This window comes from Scardinius erythrophthalmus, assembly GCF_964197995.2.
Source record: "Scardinius erythrophthalmus genome assembly, chromosome: 6".
In the NCBI taxonomy this organism is placed as follows: domain Eukaryota; kingdom Metazoa; phylum Chordata; class Actinopteri; order Cypriniformes; family Leuciscidae; genus Scardinius; species Scardinius erythrophthalmus.
This window is the reverse complement of record NC_138226.1, coordinates 16,922,481-16,941,894: the sequence shown is the minus strand read 5'-3', so window position 1 is coordinate 16,941,894 and position 19,414 is coordinate 16,922,481. Positions and strand designations below refer to the sequence as shown.

Below are 19,414 nucleotides of genomic sequence, written 5' to 3'. Positions count from 1 at the left end.
GGCGGACAAAATTCCTCATTGGCGCACAAAGGTGCACTAACCCTAAAAGGTGCAGAGAATTTATTGCCCCATTTTACTTGTATCATCTGGTGGGCATACAAGCCAGAATTCTCATTATATATTCTGGCACCCCTCTTTGTCTCATTTAAAAAAAAAAATGATCATGGTTAACTCGATCAAAAGCTTTAGATGCATCAATAAAACACATAAGAACTGATGAGGTTTTTTTTTTTTTTATCTCTATACCTATATTTACAATTTCCTTTAAGGCATAAATGCAGAGATCGGTACTGTGTTTAGCTTTAAAACCAAACTGGTTATCTGAAGAGTTATCATATCCAGCACAATCTTCTCTAGAACTTTGGACAAAATACTGGCTACCACTATATGGGCCTGTAATTATCTAAGCTACCCACATACCAGCTTTGTCCTTAATTCCTGGTACTAACAAAACAGACAACACTGAATCTGGTAAAACACCATGAATCATAAAACCAGAAAAACAAAGAGCTAAAAGGGGAGCTAACCTCTTACTTCCGTATTTTAAGATGATGTTCAGCAGAGATACAGTATGATCTAAACCACTTGCTTTTTTTGTCAGCCAATTTGCTTATAGCTTGGTACACCTCATGTGTCATAATTATTAGTGTAGTCAACATTATAATTAATTTTGCACACAATTATTGTAAAAGATTACAATAATGCTGTCTCAACAACTCTGCAATATTATCTGCTCCAGAAACTCCATCTAGAGTACATTACTGAGTACTGCAATTATTAGAAGTTCTCACTTCTTTCCAAAAATCAACAACTCAACCTGTAAGAAATCGAAAGGACATAAGTTCTCGTTCATTCAACTTTCGACCTATAACCCATGTTGAACGTGCAAAACCTACACTCAAATCTGAGATATCTCAAAATAAACTATTTTATCTTAAAATAAACATAGGACTTATTCATGTTTCTTTCTTTATTTTTATCAATTGCAACAATTAATTACATTAATTAATCACGATTAATTGCCATTAAAAAACTTACATTTTATAATGTAATAATTTCACAATTAATCTCCAAATTAATGTAGAAAAACATAAAACAGTATATTTTAAATATTTGTCTAACAGGTAGGAAAAATATACAGAAATTGAAGTTATCAAACAGTTTGCACTGCATACAATTTAAATTGTACATAGATTAATCCTTATTAAAGTAAAAAAAGATCTTTAGTCAAGAGCAGTGAGTGCTTTTCTCTGTTACCTTAACCTTTGTTCTTTGATTAACTTTACTGACAGAAAGCTTTATTGGCTACTGTCTCTTTAAAAACAGCCGCTGACGGATCTCACACGCGTCTCATTCTCTCACAACTCTTTACTTTCATTTACGATTTTTTTTTTTTTTTAACTAATAGACTGCTCAGACTGTTCTTATGAGGATACTCGACAAAACGGACATTTTGACATAATTGCGTGTGTTAATGCCATCTCTCTCATGTTCACCCATCCTCGGATGCTGCTGTTCTTTGCGCGATTTTTTCCCCCAAACTACTTCAGTGGAAATCCCGCCCTGCAGCCGATTCTAAAGATTTTATTGGTCATGTGAATCACAGTACTGATTGCCTACACCAAACACTGACCCCTAAACCTACCCGTCATTGTAACCTTAACCAATGAAATTAGCTGCAGGGCGGGATTTCCGCTTAACTGGTTTTCGCCCTTTGGGATTTTTTAAAAAAAAATTATAGAAAGATTAAAAATACGGGAGAAATACGGGAAATTATTTAAACGGGATGATAGCGGGAAAGCAATGTAAAATACGGGAGAATCCCGGGAAAAACGGGAGGGTTGACAGGTATGGGTAAGGGACAGAAAAGCATGTGCGTCAATATTATTATTTATTTATTAATTCAATTCCTTTTAATTAATTCGAATTCATTCTTTTTTTTTCTATTATTGACTAGGGATGGGACGATTACCGGTTTCACTATAAACCACGATAAAAATGTACTGACGGTTAGTAATATCGTTTAAAATTTAATTATCATTAAAACCGTGTTTGATTATCGCGATTTTAGATCCTGTTCAGCCAGCAACAGTCTCAAGCAGGCGCAGGGCGCAATGTTATTTTTTTATTCAAGAAGGAATTGCGGAAGGCAGTGAACGTGCTCGGGAGATTTTTCAGCCTTTTAAAAGAACCAATTCTGAGATGTGGTCATATTTTGGCTTTAACAAAAGTCCTGTTGGAAACTTCGAGGATGGTCACCCTGTCAGCAGAACATGCACAAGAAAACTTCAGATCTGCCGAGTCGTCTTGTGTGACTGTGACCATCACCGACTGTTGTAAGTTATAGCGAACGCAAGGCAAGTTATTGACCTCAATACCAAAACTACGTCTGGGAAATAATTGGGCATAAAATGTTGTTTTAAGATGAACTAGGCCTATTTTATATCAATCACTTGAAATAAACGTGAAGCTTCCGCAAAGAAAAGTTCGCAGCAAGTGGCTTAGCCAAAAACGAACAAGTTCAAACAAGACTATTAACCCTCTGGGCTTCTTCTTCGTAAATGGGTTACACTTAGCTTCCTCCCGCCCGAAAACGGACGAAGCCTTTAAATTTTACTTTACTTTTTCCCAGGATAACCAATCAAATATATGTTTTCTGATTATTATATAGAATTTTTAGAATTTTTTATGATACTTTGCATTAATTATATAATTTTTATGAGCTATTTTTTCCATTAGAACTAATATATATATATATATTTATTTTATTTATTTTATTTTTCAATAAATGCAACATTTCACATCAAAATAGAGTGCAGGCCTAAAAAAAAAAAAAAAAATTTCAAGTGAGAAGAGCGCCATCTAGTGGCTTCAAAATGTATAAATATGTGTCGTCCCGCCCATCCGTAAAACCCCAAGTGGACCTAGGTTGAAAAATCGTCAATGCAAGTGAATGGGAGAAAATAATTATTTTCTGGTCCCGTTTGAATTTTGCCATGAATGTGAACATATGTTGTCTGTGAATTTTTTATATAACTTTTCATGTTACGAGTTTGACAGTATATGGTATGATTATTCGGCTAGCAGTTGTGGAAAAGACATAACGAGAAAGACTACATGTCGCCTATGTGACGTCACCCCATAAAGTTGACTTACCCGTGTTTTTCGCCAACCTCAACGATTTTGTTCTCTCCCTGAAAGAAGGAGGTGAAGTGCACCAAAGACACAGCCATGTTTAGCGGGATCCGTGAGCTAGTGTTCGTGTGCTAGTGGTGTTGACGTTTCAAACGCGGCAGGTGCGACGCTAGATCGCTTCGCGTCGTGACCGCATTACCACCTCGGGTGTGCATTATTTTTCTAACAATTCAACGGCCTGTCGTCAATTATTCCTTACATAACAGACCGCATTCTACAGTACATTGGAATTCAACCAAGCCATGTAATAAAATAAGTTAGTAATAAAATATGCACGGTGATATGCTTTAGTTATTTTGTTTATCCTATTTACCTGCATTGCCCTGTCAATTAGATGCAAATGTGCGCATTTTAACTAGTTGACGCCTAATTTGCATACAGAACGTCCCCAGTTAATGACTACTTCAAGAGTCTTTCCCCCTGAAATTTAGAAATCTAAATTGGTGAATTTAGAAGAAATCTACAGATGCAAACAGATGGAGGATACACTCTAAAAAAATTTAGTAAATCTGAGTAACTGCATCTGGTACATTAATACATAAAACTGAGAAGAAATAAGTTAACATTAAACATTAAAAATAACAATATTTATAAATTATTTATTTCCTCTAAACCTTTATAAAATAGTATTCATACAACCACAAATACATACATGACATTGGCTTTTATTGAATTTTTACTCAATTATTTTGGTAAGTTTAATTCAAACAATCAAGTAAGATTTTCAGAGATTTTATTAAGTTAATAAAGTTAAATATTTCTGTAATATTTACTAAGCCACAGAATATTTTTAAGAGTGTAGTAGGTTTAAAACAAACTCCATCTCATCTCCATCTGGATTTTGAAGGTTTTATTTGATGATGATGATACAGTCCTCCCTCAAATGTGAAACTAAGTCCTTGTCAGTCACCATCAGTTATTGTGTATGTGTGTGTGTGTGTGTGTGTGTGTGTACATGCATAGCAATAATAATATTAATGTATTTGATTAAAACATTAAGGCAATTCAGTATTCTGATGCTTGGTTGTGTGAAGCTAAAAAGTTATTTTGCTTGTGAAACAAAAAGTATTTAAAGAATTAATAAATATATACTTGAAACTAGTAGCATAGAAAATGTTTTCAAAACATGCACATTGTGGAATGGTTTCCTTTGCTGCTCTATAAACCTAATGAATACTAAGGAGATCATGGTTTCTGTGTGAACTGATTATTTTGTAGACATCTTTTGAAAATGAAACAATTGCGTGAGTTTGAGGAAGATAAAATTTACTTTTTAAATAAATTTTTTTAAAGGAAGTCAGAGTTGCGTTAATATATATACTTTTTTGTTTAAAAAAATAAAAAAAATACGTAATTATGAGAAGTGCCCTTTATTACACTTGAGCCCCTGCCCCTCAAAATGTCTGTGCACGTCCCTGACGACGATGTAACATCTGCCTTCGACGCAGAAAACCGAAACCGAAACTTAAGGCTTACTGGAGGAAACAGTCCGATAAAACCACGAGTCGTCTTTGAATGTCAACACGTACCACAGAGCTCAAGATGGGACCGGATCGAGATCAATCACCGTGCAAAATTATTTGTGTATTGTGCAAGAAGTCAGACGAAAATGAAATCACCGGTCCTCTCTCATCCAAAGAGGACATCTCTGCACACCAGAACTGTTTGGTAAGTAATTTTTGTTTTCATATTGTAAACCGTACAGAAATGTATTATTAATGCTGTTCGGTAAGGCTTATCGAACATATTTTGTGTTAAGGGGTTTTCCAAAAGACTGGGTGCGTGCATGTGTTTATTGTGTCCTCAGTTGTTTGCATCAGGGATCTACTGCCAGCACTCGCCCACCTATTACAACCTGTTTGGATTTGCAGTAGAAGATGTAAGGAATGAGCAGCGGAGAGGAAATAAACTGGTGCGTATACCTGCAGAAACAAATGCACAAGCACGAACACACTTCCGCTACCTCGAAAAATTCATAATTTATGAATGACAGGATGACATTTTTCTCAAAACTTTGTGCAACACTTTACATAGCTTAAAATGATTGTAGTTAGGAGCATTTTATGTTATATCCCAAAAGTAATTAAAAGAAAATGCTTTAAAATGTGACCACCATATTCTGGTGTTGTTTCTCTGCTGATGCATCATTTCTGTGTCATTATTTTTAGTTTTGCCACCACTGCAAGAAAAGGGGAGCTACAGCAGGATGTGATGTAAAGCGTTGTAAGCACTCGTACCATTATCCCTGCGCCATAGAGGCCCGTGCCAGAGCCATTGGAGACAATACTGAAGGCAGATATATGTAAGACAAAAGAATATGTTGTTTTAGATGTCTTCATAATGACAATGTAATAAAATTAGATGAACCAATCTTTCCTTTTAGACTGTTTTGTGAATTACATGATCCAGTCCTCAAAGAAACAATTAAGTGTAAAAAGTGTAAAGCAAGTTTGCAAGAGGCCTCAACGTCTGGTCTCTGTGGCTCTAAGAGACGAAGATCGGCAGACAGTCATGGACCAAGGCCTAACAAGGTCAGCACACACACACACACACACACACACACACACACACACACACACACACACACACACACACTTACAGCACATATTTCCTATTTATAAACTCGCACATTGACTTTTGCCTAACCACATTACTGTCCAACTTAAACCTTCACTGCACAATACTAAAATAAAGACATGAGTGGCACATTCATTTTGGCTTCAATGTGAAAGTGTAGATGTGATTTTTCTTTTTCTTCATTTAATAACAGAGTGGATCTAATTCATCTACAGGGTAAGTGTGCATTGTGTTATGCTCCTCATCTGAACTGGTTTAATCACTGAACATTGTCAAATGAATAATCGCAATGTGAATACTACTGATGATCTTGTGCTTGCGCTCTATCAGGTCGTCAGAAGCGAGTTTGTCCCGAAAGAAGAAAAGTCAGTCAGTAGTTTTTTTAGAGTCTGGTATTTGTAATTACAGTTTACTAGTACTCAATAACCCAATTCAGTTCAGAGTAGTAGAGTGTTTATTCACAGTTCATCACATCTGTTTATTCATCAACATGAGAATAATAACTTGTTTTTGGCATGTTGATGACAGATATTGTAATTTAAATGTAAAACATTAATAAAATTGGACTATTATGATGTTTATTTATCATAGAGAATGACGTTGATCACATGTTTGCTCCAGTAGAGTCAGATGTAGAAGAGTGTACACCTCCAAAACAGCACAATGTGAGTTTTCATTTGGCTGTTTAATCTGTGTCTGTGTGCATCATGTGAATATCTCTAAATACACATCATCTTGTAAACATTTAATTCAGACTGCAAATTCACAACTCTTGTTTGCAGCACTGAAATGGTTCAGAGTCTTGTAACATTACAGTAGTTGTAAGTAATGTTGTAGTAATTGCTCTCTGTTCTCTTTCAATAGCAGTCAACTCCTGACTCTAAAAGTAAAGGGTATGTTGACCTCTATTCACCCATTAATCTACATAAATAAATAATTATATGTGATTGGTACTATCATCTATTGTACTGACAAATTTCTTGTTTATACGTTTCTTTAACAAGTTTCTCTGTCTATTAGTAGGCCAAGTGAAGAACTCTGTCCATCAGTTACAGGTACAATTGAATACTATGTGTGAAAGTAAAGAATCATTAGGGCCCAAGCCCTGAAAGGGCGAAGGCCCTATTGTTTTCGTAAGGATTATTTTTAGGGCCCAAGCCCTACAACAGGAAGTCAGCTATTATGGGTTGTTTGGAGAACGCTTGCTGTGGAATTTGAAACACTCCTCCTAGAGAATTAATTCAATCCCCATCAAACTCGGTGTGCATGAAGGCAAGATATTGAGGATGCTAAATTGCGGACGGATTTTTGATATCTCGAACGGTTTGGTCGTGGCAAGGAAACGAATTTATGGCAAGAAAAGAGAAACACGAAGTGTTATAACTTCTGCATACATTAACTGATCTTGATGAAACTTCAGCAGTGTGTTCGTGGTAAGAGGCCGATCAGATGGATGTAACTATTGTGAGTCAAAGTTATAGCGCCACCAACTGGCAGCAAGAAGTGTGTCACTTTCAAAATACTTTTGACAAAAGTGGGGGGGTTAGTTTTACCAACAGTTACAAAAATCAGTACGTATATTGGTCTCATCGAGCCGGACAACTTTCTAATTTACAGTCATTAGCTCCGAGCAACAGGAAGTCAGATATTTTGGTTTGAATGTGGATTTCTTTGCAAAATCAGCCTCTGAAATTTTACCCACTCCTCTTATGTGGTTTATTTTATTCCCACCAAACTTTTTCAACATGATGAAAATACATTAAAGATGCTAAATTGTGAACGGATAATAAATATCTCAAATGGTTTTGCTTTGGCGAGGGATTAAAGTAATGTCAAAAAAGGAAACACTAAAAACCTCCTATCTTCTAAAAATTCTATATAAAATTATACCAATATCAGAACTGAACCCATTTTATTCTTTTTTTTTTCTTTTTTTTTTATAATTGTTTAAGTTTAAAAACATCCAGAATGTTTTTTTTTAGTCCAAAAAATAAATAAATTATGTCATTCATAGTGCTATACTGCCCTCTTGTGTTCAAAGTCAGGTAGGCCTATTGTATCTATATAAAAATATTCTAGGTATGTGACCGTGAGTAATATTTTACCACCGGTTAATCAAGGTGTGACACCGCTGGGGGCTTTTGAATTGCTAACTTAAAAACGAAAGTAAAATATGTTCGTCCGCACTGACATGGATAATGGTGCAGAGCGAGCGTTTTCAATGAATTCCTATGGAAGTAGGAATGAACTCAAAAACGTTCGCTCTTCTCTGCCCGTTCCTCGCCGTGGACGTACACTATATATATATATATATATATATATATCACTGATTCTTGAGAGTCGGGACAAAACACGTTTTAAAAAACTTTTTAAAAAAATACACACTATATCAATTAGAGTTATATGTTTCTGCAGAGAAAGGTCTTAGCTATTTAACCATGTAAAGGAACAGGTTCTAAATAAAAACACATTTTTAACAAATAAACATGTTTCCCTTCAGAACTGCATTTGTGTCAACTCCGTCAGACACACTAAAAAGTATACAATTTAAATTCTTCAAATCCAACAAGAATCTAAAGTTCTAAAGTATATTGTAATAGTGTTTAGTTACTATATGTAAAAAAAAATCCAATATATAAACTTAAGTTGTGATTTCACACTATTCTGAAAACTCAGATTTCTAAATATTTGCATTTTCAAACTTTGATTTTAATTTCAATATTGTAAAAACAAATTCCTTAAATAGATAAAACATAAGAGGATGTAGATCAGATGGTCCTTTATTACAAAAACAACATAAACTGAAGGAAGAATATTTTTTTCCCCCAAAAAATTAACAAAAACATTCATACATCCAACACTGTTGACGAAGATCTGACGGTGTTGACGGAAAAACTGACGGTGTTGACGGAAAAACTGATGGTGTTGACAAAAAATGTTTGAATGTTTTACCTCAGATTTGTGAAATGTTCACCTGTTTGTCATGATATGTTCTGACAATAAAGAGTAGTTTAAAACCACAACTAACGCTCTGTTTACTACAACTTTCACTTAGGAGCAAAAATCTGCCTTTAAACTTGAAATAAAGATTTGACATTTATCGTGATAATTATCGATATCGACTGATATAAAAAAAATGTATAATGATAATTTTTTTTGGGCCATATCGCCCAGCCCTACACTGGCTTCTCATATCTCTATCTCTGTCTCTACATATAAATATATACATTAAAGTGCTGGCAAAGTTACACGTTACACAATAATAAGCAGACCACTGCCTGCCCATTATCTACAAGTCAGATGCGTATGGTTAAATAATGTAATGCATGCTATGTATGAGCATTTATGTGTAAATAAAACCCTGAAATAACAGTTTAACCCTTCACTATATTCACAAATAATATTATATTCGCACATTAAGAGGTTATTGGTGGATTTGTCAACTCCGTCAGCTTACAGGTCAACTCCGTCAGACATAGAACCTGACGGAGTTGACGTCTGATGGAGTTGACGTAAGGGCATGTATTTTCCTGCCAAAATCTGTATTGTACACTGCAGCTAGGTAGTTTTTCCTCAGTTGCTAGCTGTCCCAATAACCTCACTAAAATGCTTAAATTCAATCCACTATGGTTTAAAAAAAAGTATCTTAACAGAAAGATGGTATTGACATGGTGCAGCTGTGACCATAGGAATATTGACATTGTTTGTCTAAAATATAAAAAAATGTCAAATGTACAGGGATTAAAGTTCTCCGTCGCTACGACGGATTTCCGTTAATTGCAGCAAGTCCATGACGGATTTCCGTCATTGCGGGTTCCAGTCTGTCCTTAAAGTCTTAAATTCACTTTTCATAATTTTAAGGCCGTAAATAGGCTTTCATTTCTCAAATAGTGTAATAAATATCTTAATTTTAGTTTGAATAGGTCTTAAATTAAGGAAAGACGAGGTGTATTCACCCTGCTGAGGGGGATGTGATCAAAGCCTGGAGTGGAGCAAAAGCACGTTCCTCTCTCCACTCTAAGCACTCTGTAATCACTCCGCTCATAGTCCACTCCGGGTTTTCAATTACCGCTCACGGAAAGTGCATGTCAGGCTACAGCTGAGCGCTGAGGTAGAACTATATTTCAGTGACACACTTATAATGCAGGTAGGGCTGGGCGATATCGATATAAAAATATATCGATGTATTTTTTAAATGCGATATGGAATTAGACCATATCACATCGATATAGTTCAAATTTGCGCTGTGATCCTTGCTCCCCGCGCCTCCGCTCCTCCTTTTCCACACTGCGTGCGTGTTTAGAGCATGTTATGTTATGAGAGGCGAATCATGACTACTTCAGAAAACCCAGCACAATAGGAACTACCAGGCAGGCAGTGACATAAGTGTATGCTGAAATAAAGTTTTTCACCTCAGAAAAACGGACTTTCTTGTCCTGTCAGCCGTTATCCTGTTGTCGTAGCGCACACACAATTGCACGCGCAAATGTGGCGGCGCGCGCTGTATTGCTTCACTGATCAAGTGCAAAAGAAACTACGAGCATGCAACGCCGTTACGTTGTAAATTACACGAAATAAAAGTAATGCAGGTATGATTCTCATTCTATTCACCAGTTTCCATGTTTCATTAACAGTTATTGTGTATTCACCATGGTAACTGTCGTTTCCATATAACCCCAAAATGCCACTATTTTTCTTTGTGTTATTTTTTATATTTTTAAATGACTGTAGTGGCTCATACCAACATTGTATTAACAAAAACTAGTTTGGGACTGCTATTTAATAGCTTTAGCCTAGGTCTAATGTTTACAGTGCTATGCATAAGTTTAGACACCCATACTAAAGTTGACTAAAAACAGGGATTAAAAAATCATCTTTTGGAAACTGAACGTAATGCCTTAATTTGAAAAATTAGGAAAAATCCAACCTTTAAGGACACCAATTTTCTTTGTGAATAAATAATGTATCGTAAATAAATAAATGTTCTTCCTTAAAATACAGGGTGCATAAGTCTGGACACCCCTATGTTAAATTCCCATAGAGGCAGGCAGATTTTTATTTTTAAAGGCCAGTTACTTCATGGATCCAGGATACTATGCATCCTGATAAAGTTCCCTTGGCCTCTGGAATTAAAATAGCCCCACATCATCACATCACAGCCTTCACCATACCTAGAGATTGGCATGGTTGTATTTCAGTTAGCCTAATAGCTAGTTTGATTTGCATTGAGAGATGATCTTATGGAAAGTATCTCTAGGTATGGTGAATGCTATGTGATGATGTGGGGCTACTTTAATTCCAAAGGCCAAGGGAACTTTATCAGGATTCATAGTATCCCAAAAATAAAATAAAAAAAATACTTAAAAATAAAAATCTGCCTGCCTCTATGGGAATTTAACATAGGGGTGTCCAAACTTATGCACCCTGTATTTTAAGGAAGAACATTTATTTATTTACGATACATTATTCATTCACAAAGAAAATTGGTGTCCTTAAAGGTTGGATTTTTCCTAATTTTTTTAATTAAGGCATTAAAGGTATAGCGGAGGATCTTTTTACTTCCGGGTGGATACCCTATACTATTGGTCCTCCTAATTGTCAATCATTCTGGTGAATCAATCAAACTTTTCAAAAAGTGGAGAGGGCGGGACTTATCTAAAATTCGGAAAGATCCTCCGCTATACCTTTAAGTTCAATTTCCAAAAGATGATTTTTTATTCCTCTTTTTAGTCAACTTTAGCATGGGTGTCTAAACTTATGCATAGCACTGTATTTATTAGTACTAGTCTTTACTATTAGTCATATTCTTACAATTTATGTTAAGTAAAGGGGAAAAGTAACTTACTTGTGTGTTAACAAATTTTGTGTAAACGTGTTATAATTTGCATATATATATATATATATATATATATATATATATATATATATATATATATATATATATATATATATATATATATATGCAAATTATTAATTATATTAGTATGTTCCATGCCTGGTTTTCATAGATTAAAATATAGCTTTTAAAATACGCCTACTGGCAATATTAAAGCGGTTTAAAACGTCTCCCCTTAAAACGCTATTGGTCTCAACTATTTAAAAAGTTAAAGGAATATGACTTGGCCTAAAAAAAAATTTCAGTCAGAAGAATTTTTTTCACTTTAATCCCTGAATGTACCAGAGCATGTGTGGTAGTGCTGCATTCACCACAGGCAGGGAGATGAAAAGGGGTCCCCAGGGATATAGCTGGCCATGCTATTTCCTGATTTAAAGAGCTTTATGAAAAAATCTGACGGAGTTGACAGAAACTGAGGACACAACTTTAATAGGCAGATTTTTATGGAAAATATTGTTTGATGTTCACATAATGCATTGTTTTTTATATTTATACCGCTTATTTTTTATTTGATATATATGTTTTCACAATTGTAGAGCTTTTTTAAAGTTTTTTGGGATGGTTAATATTGTGACCTCGTGCTGAGGACAAGTGCAATAACATGGACCTTCTAACCACAGACCATACATTTAAACAAATTTTCCCCAAAAAGATAAAAAAGTTTATTCTAAAAATCAGATAGGTATATACAATTCCTTTAGATTTAACTTTGTAAGTATGTCAATCATGATGAATTTCTTAATTTTTAGCTATAAATTAGACTTTTCTATGTGGGACATGTTTTGTCCCGACTCTCAAGAATCAGTGATATATATATATTTATTTATTTATTTTTTGTTACATATATATAATGTATAGATATATATATTTTTTGTTACATTTATATATATATATATATATATATATATATATATATAAATATAGCTGCGAGCAGCGATGGAGGGCCCAAGCCGATGACACCGCCACCCGGTGGCTTTAGTGTAACTAAAAGCACCAGGGTGGCGGTGCCACCGGCTTGGACCCGCAATCGCTGCTCGCAGCTATATTTTTTGATTTCTTACTGTAATTAAACATAGTCTCACTATTTTCATGAGCTGATTGTTATGATGCTGATATCACAGTGGCTTATCGGTTGATTTTCTAGTATTAAATGCTTCTATGTGTTTGTTAGGTTCATTAAATGGGGGCTTAACGTCTGATCAGAAGGCTTGTGGATCAGCAGACAATCCAGGAGAATTGCATGGCTGGGTCAGCTCTCTCTCTCTCTCTCTCTCTCTCTCTCTCTCACACACACACACACACACACACACACACATTTTCGTGTTTTATGGGGACATTCCATAGATATAATGCTTTTTATACTGTACAAACAATATATTATAACCCTTAACCTTACTCCTAAACCCACCCGTCATTTAAAACTTGCATTTTTAATTCACTTAGTCTGATTTATTAGCTGTTTTCCTCGTGTCCCGCACAACAATTTTAGATACTGCCATCTTTGTGGGGACATTTTGTCTCCATAACATAGAGTTTACCTGAACCACACACACACTTCATATTCTTATTGGTTGATCGTTGCTTGATTGTTCACAGGTGTTTCTTGTTAGTCATTAGTCTTGGTGTATATATAGCCCTCATGTTTCCATTGTATCTTGTCTAGTTTTGTTTCTGTAACCGCTGTTGGTGAGTCTCATGTAATCGAGTCAAATTCACATTTTTTGGTCGGTGCTGGTGCTGTGTCCGTGCCCATGTCGGTGTCGGTGTCAATTTCAGTGTCCGTTCCGGTGTCCGTGTCGGTGCCAGTGCTTGTGTCTGTGCCGGTGTCCATGCCGATGTCCGTTCTGGTGCGGTGTCCGTGTCCATGTCATTGCCGATGTCGGTGTCTGTTCCGGTGCGGTGCCCGTCCCAGTGCTGATGTCCATGTCGGTGTCTGTTCCGTTGCGGTGTCCATGCCAGTGTCCGTTCTGGTGCGGTGTCTGTTCCAGTGTCCGTGCTGGTGTCGGTGCTGATGTCGGTGTCCATTCCAGTGCAGTGTCCATGTCGGAGTAGGGCTGCAACAAACGATTATTTTGATAATCGATTAATCTAACGATTAATAGAACGATTAATCAACCAATCGTCGATTATTTCGCGGGCTAATCAGTAAGTTTGGAACGATTATTCAGCTTTTTCGATTAGTTAAAACACTGAGTTATACATATTCTAACTATAATATAAAAAAAGAAAATCACTTCAGCTTTTGAAATGGTTGTTTTAATGAACTTTGAGCCAACTAAACAGGTCATTCTCTTTAAGTTTTCAGATTTCTGTCCAACTCAAATCACACACAAATGCTCTCTAAGCATTGTTTAAATATTCTGTTCTCTTTCAATAGAAAAAAAATAAACAAAAATTAACCAGCTGCATTACAGACAAACTTTATCTGCAAACAATTATTATAAGTATAAAATAAAATAAACTAGATGTACCGCATCGCGGTACAAAATATGACCGCCGCTCAGGCCTGCACTGGCTTTCCACAAAAATAAATGACGTGGAGTAATTTGGCTGTATTGCGTGTTTATGTATATACCTAAAAAAAGTAATAGTATGTGCATGTGTGTGTGTGTGTGTGTGTGTGCGTGTGTGTGTGTGTGTGTGTGTGTGTGTGTCTGTGCGTCTGTGCGTGTATGTATGTGTGCGTACATGTGTGCGCGTGTGTGTTTGTGTGTGTGTGTCTGTGCATGTGGATTTGTATGTGTGTGTATGGGTGTGTGTCTGTGCGTGTGGATGTCAGTGTGTGTGCATGCTTGCGTTTGTTTGTATTCCTGCATGTGTATGTGTGACAGTATCATCCTTAACCAGCAACCCTTCGCTCAACAGCACCATCTACAGGCCGATGAGTGTACAGTCACTAAATGTGCACATAAATGAATTTATTTTATACCCCCCCATGGATGAAATTCTACAAAACTTAGCAGAGGATACCCCCAGAGGATGTCAAGTTAATCATACACATGAAATATGGTGCAGTTCTGAACATCTCCACTGAAGATAGGGGCGATTAAAGCAGAATAATATTGCATTTTAATTTTTTATGGGAGGAGCCCCCGGGGACCAAACGAAATTTTTCCGTAAAAGTCTAGTAGACCAACATACCATAAAAATTTGTTCATCCTCGGTGCCACGGTTCAGGTAGTTATTTAGGAAAAACTGCATTTTTTTTGGGTTTGGGGGGGCCCAGCGCGGGGGGGGAGTGGCCCCCGGGGACCAAACGAAATTTTTCCGTAGAAGTGTAGTGGGGCTACATGCCCACCAAATTTCATGTTCCCCGGTGCTTCGGTGTCCCTGGTATCGTTGACGAAAAATTCAGTAAGGTGACGAAAAAAAAAAAAAAAAAAAACTTTGACAATCCCTATATGACCGCTTTCGCTAGCTACGCTAGCGGCGGTCATAAAAATTGAGATGACAATTGAGCTGACAGAGACATTCTCATTCACCTTTTAATTTACAGTATGAAAAAGTAACTGACAAGTCTTCATGAATATGAAACAAAATACAGGCAAGTGATAAGACCGTAATACCTAATAGTGTTACAATAATAAAAACAGCCCTGACTCCTAAGCTCGATCAAGCTTTATTCTATGCAAATATAAATCATCACATTACTGTAATTATATTATTATTGTTAATATTATTACTAATATTAGTAGTATTGCATTCTCTAATAAAGAGATTTACTGCTAGTTATTTAGCTCCTGGAGAATATTCCAAGAGGTCCTTGCTGCAGCCTGTAGCACGATGACGTAGCTGGATCAGATCCGACACGTACTGGACACGCATGCGCGGTGGTGTGTTTTGGTCTGTACAAATAAATTAAAAAACCCCTGAATTTAAGTTAAATATAAATGATCACTTGAGTGACAACGGTGTGATCTGACTGCTGTGATCAGTTTGTATATTGAACTTAAACTTGAACTTTTTTTTTATGTATGTACTTCATGGCATGATGTAAGTACATAAAACTCTGTCACTATAGAAACAAAGACACTAAAATGCAATCATGCAATGAGCTTCTTTACTACTTATTGTGAAATTGATTTCTTTATATTTGCTATTAGTATTATGCATACTGCAAAATCCTTATGTTTTTATTCAACTATGTGTGAGCCTAATGAAAAATACAAGATTTAGTTTCTTGATGCTGTTATTATTTTTGCATTTTCCCTTGAATGTGTACTGGTATTTTAAGTTGTTTACAGACCATATTGTATTGTAGGCCTACCTCTAGGATTAAAATTATGGAGACAATTATTTGACTCATTTTTGCTTCCACTCAACAGCAAATATGACCTGAATAAAATAAAATGGCTTTATTTTAAAATGTTCTTTATACACGCATTAAATCCATCACATTTAGGTTTAAAATCATGTGATTTAAAATGTTGTAAAATTAACTATTTTGCATGTATGTATAGAGAAACTAGGAAAGCATCACATTTATGTAAATAATTACTTATTCATCAATAATTACTTATTACTATTTATCAGAAGGCTACTACTACTACACAGGTTAGAACATCATCTCAATACAATATTGAGCACATGTCACTTAAGACCAGCGCATGCAAATGCGAATTATAACCCAAACACACCTCCATCCAGTATTGGATCATCCAGCTACGTCATCGTGCTACAGGCTGCATATTTACCTCTCACCGGCTCCTCTTGTGCCGCGGTGTTTCCTCTTTAAGTGCTTTAACATGCATGTTGTGTACGGCCAAAAGGGCCAAAACGTGTGAAACTGTCGTGTTAACACGTAGTTACGCGTTAACACGCAATTAACGTGTTAACACATTAATATGTTTTTACGTTTTAACGTGTTAACACGCAATTTACATGTTAACACGTCATTACGTTTTAATGCGTAAATGACGTGTCAACGTAAATTGCACGTTAACACACCTAGCTAGTTAGGATTCGTTTGCACTCCGTCATATTCCGCACTGTGTTTTCTTCTACCGCAATAGCATTTGTAAGGGCTGCATTACTCTCTCTCTCTCTCTCTCTCTCTCTCTCTCTCTCTCTCTCTCTCTCTCTCTCTCTCTCTCTCTCTCTCTCTCTCTCTCTCTCAGGAAGAGTCTTTGTTATCATCACAAATGTATCATACCACTGTTCCATTTAATATAATTGTAGACTCGGGACCCTCAGCAGAATCAGGTGCGTTTATCTCTCTTCTGTTGTCTTGATGCTGTCATTTCAATGAGGCGCGAATCTGTGTGGCAATAGATTCTCTCTGTATTTCAGAGTACAGTCTAGAACTTGGTTCACCTGTCAGTGCTGCCCCAGAGGCTGTTTGCACCTCACCTGGGTTTGTCGCAGCCCCTGAACATGAGGAAACCCCATCCACAAGTAGAACCTCTCCGGCGCCCAGAGCTCCAACCACTGACACAGTCTCACCAGGTACTGCTGACTCCACGCCAGAACGGCACCATGACAGTGAAGGTCCCTCAGGTCAACCAGGGTCACCTCAGCATTCAAGGTCAGACTTCAACATTGAGGAGCTACCAGAACCTTCTTCTCCGGCTGGGGTGTCTACATCACTAGATCGGGCCACTACATCAGATGCTTGTGATGTAAACCGCACAGGAAGCACCCAGTCCAATGCCGCCATATTCTGGACTAGATGCAATCAGGCCGGGTGGACTGAAGAAATCTTCTCAGAGCTTGTGTCTCATCTGGGAAGCTTGGGAGAAAGAGTACAATCACAGGAAGCCAGCCACCAGGGTGAGAACAGCCTTGATTCAGACCGGTTTTGTGGAATATTAGTTAAGTTAAACTCAGTCGACAGTATTTATGGCATATTATCACACGCATTCAGTTTCACTTGTAACTCCTTTTAAAAGAAAGTAAACATCTGCAAGTGAACATGGTCATTCACAGACATTAAAACATTCATTTCAATAGTTTAGCCACAAGTTTTTGCTGCGATCTCATGTGAGCGACAGGCTGAAATGAAAACAACTTTAGAGCTCAATTAATGAAGTTTTAACAGAAGAATTAAGTGCTTTTTATTTTTATTTTAAGCTCCACATTTTTGCTTTGAGATTTTCCAAAAATCAGTCACATTCACTTCCAGGTGTCTCATCTTAGCCATGATGTGTTTTTTGTTTTGTTTTTAGAAAAGGAGGGACAATTCAAATTTTGTGTGTGGATCAACATTATGTCTCAGCTTGAACCTAAAATACCCCTGTATGTTTTTAACCCTTTATAAAACTGATAAAATGTTGTTGTTTTTTTTCTTTATACAACTGAAAGGCTGATGGCTCTTAAATGTTTCACAGGCTATGATGTTGCTCTCAAAGTACTGGAGGCATCTGGACATCTACCTTGCATTATTACTCAGCTGGAACAAGGTACGGCATTTCATTCATAACCACTTAAATCTAAAGTTTTATATTATTGAAAGTGTGTAATAGCAAGTTTGAATGTATTTATAATCTCAACATTGAGTCCCTTGTAATGAATCAAATTAATGAATACATGTAATGAAAATTATTGTGGGGACTCAAATAGCATTGCTTCATGAGATGGCATTGTCTTTTGTGTTTCCAGACTTGGAGGAGGAGGAACGGGATTTGCAGAGGAAAAAAGCAGCACTGAGGGATGCCAGAGCTGTACTGGGTTTAATATAATAATATAATCATCTACTCTATAGTAGTATTAATGTCTTATTCAGTTTTTTTTGGCCTACTTTTAAATGATAATATGATATAATACAACAAAGCTGCTTCAAGCAGTCAGTCTTTTATACCTTTTTTTATACTCAAGTGATGCCACTGTTCATACGGTGTGTTTACAAAAATCTATTCTTTGGTTTAGTTTGTTTTTAAATGTTTACATCAATGGCAGAAATCTCGTGAAATATACCTGATATATCATTTTGATGTTATCGCTTTTTGGTGAAATTCAGAGTTTTGAATCAGAATTTATGTGAATATATGTTGTTGTTTTTTTGCAAGAACAATAAACCTCACAAGAATTGAAAATGAGCTCATTTCCCATAGACTGGAGTGAGACTGTACACTCATCAAAATAAAGGTTTCAAAAAGAGTAGCCACCATTTAAATGTTTATATAAAAAAAAAAAAAAAAAAAAAAATCCTGTCATTAAAATATTATATGATGTACCAACTGGGGTTCCCTGTATAGTTTTCAGAATTAATGGAGAGATATTTTTTCTTTGAGTCAATTTGCCATGTACTGTACCTGACAGACCCCCAAATTAATCAATATTGAATTGAAGTTAAGCGAATCGAAATTGAATCGCAAGCTTGTGAAACGAAAGCAAATCCAATGGTGAAATTTGTGTCAATTCCCTGTCTGTCAATAAATGATACTTTTTTTTACTTAAAGCAAACAATGTCTTTTCCCATTATTTTGTTGTCAGTGCACAATAATGCTTTGTTTACATGTTAAAATCACAAAAATGTGAACCTTTTTCACCTCTTGTGAGTTTGCAGGTCTGTAAATAAACAAAGCAAGTGCATACAGTAAGCAGAGGTGGACTAAGAACACAACTTCCTTACTTGAGTGAAAGTACAGATACTACTGGTCAAATATTACTGGTCAAATATTACTGTTACAAGTAAAAGTTGTAAAGACCGATTTTTACTCAAGTAAAAGTACAGAAGTACTCATTTATAAAAGAACTTATCAAAAGTAAAAATAGATGTTTATGCATTGTTTTATTATTGTTGTATAT

General features: G+C 36.1%; 1 protein-coding gene across 3 annotated transcripts; it reads left to right on the top strand.

Annotated features, from left to right (window-relative positions):
• Nucleotides 1–4,643: 4,643 nt before the first annotated feature.
• On the top strand, nt 4,644–19,066 carry LOC308692326 (uncharacterized protein). Of its 3 annotated transcripts, none has more exons than XM_081368245.1 (14): nt 4,644–4,863; nt 5,003–5,107; nt 5,364–5,497; nt 5,579–5,726; nt 5,966–5,988; nt 6,103–6,137; nt 6,364–6,437; nt 6,637–6,665; nt 6,793–6,827; nt 12,840–12,916; nt 16,786–16,870; nt 16,958–17,437; nt 17,995–18,066; nt 18,266–19,066. In XM_081368245.1, the coding sequence occupies exons 1-14, from the start codon at nt 4,711–4,713 to the stop codon at nt 18,343–18,345; spliced, it is 1,530 nt and encodes a 509-aa protein (XP_081224371.1). In that variant the 5' UTR covers nt 4,644–4,710; the 3' UTR covers nt 18,346–19,066. The 3 variants fall into 3 exon arrangements, with proteins under 3 accessions (XP_081224371.1, XP_081224372.1, XP_081224370.1); XM_081368246.1 differs by having other exon boundaries at nt 4,650–4,863; nt 6,394–6,437; XM_081368244.1 differs by having other exon boundaries at nt 4,673–4,863; nt 6,796–6,827.
• Nucleotides 19,067–19,414: the final 348 nt, after the last annotated feature.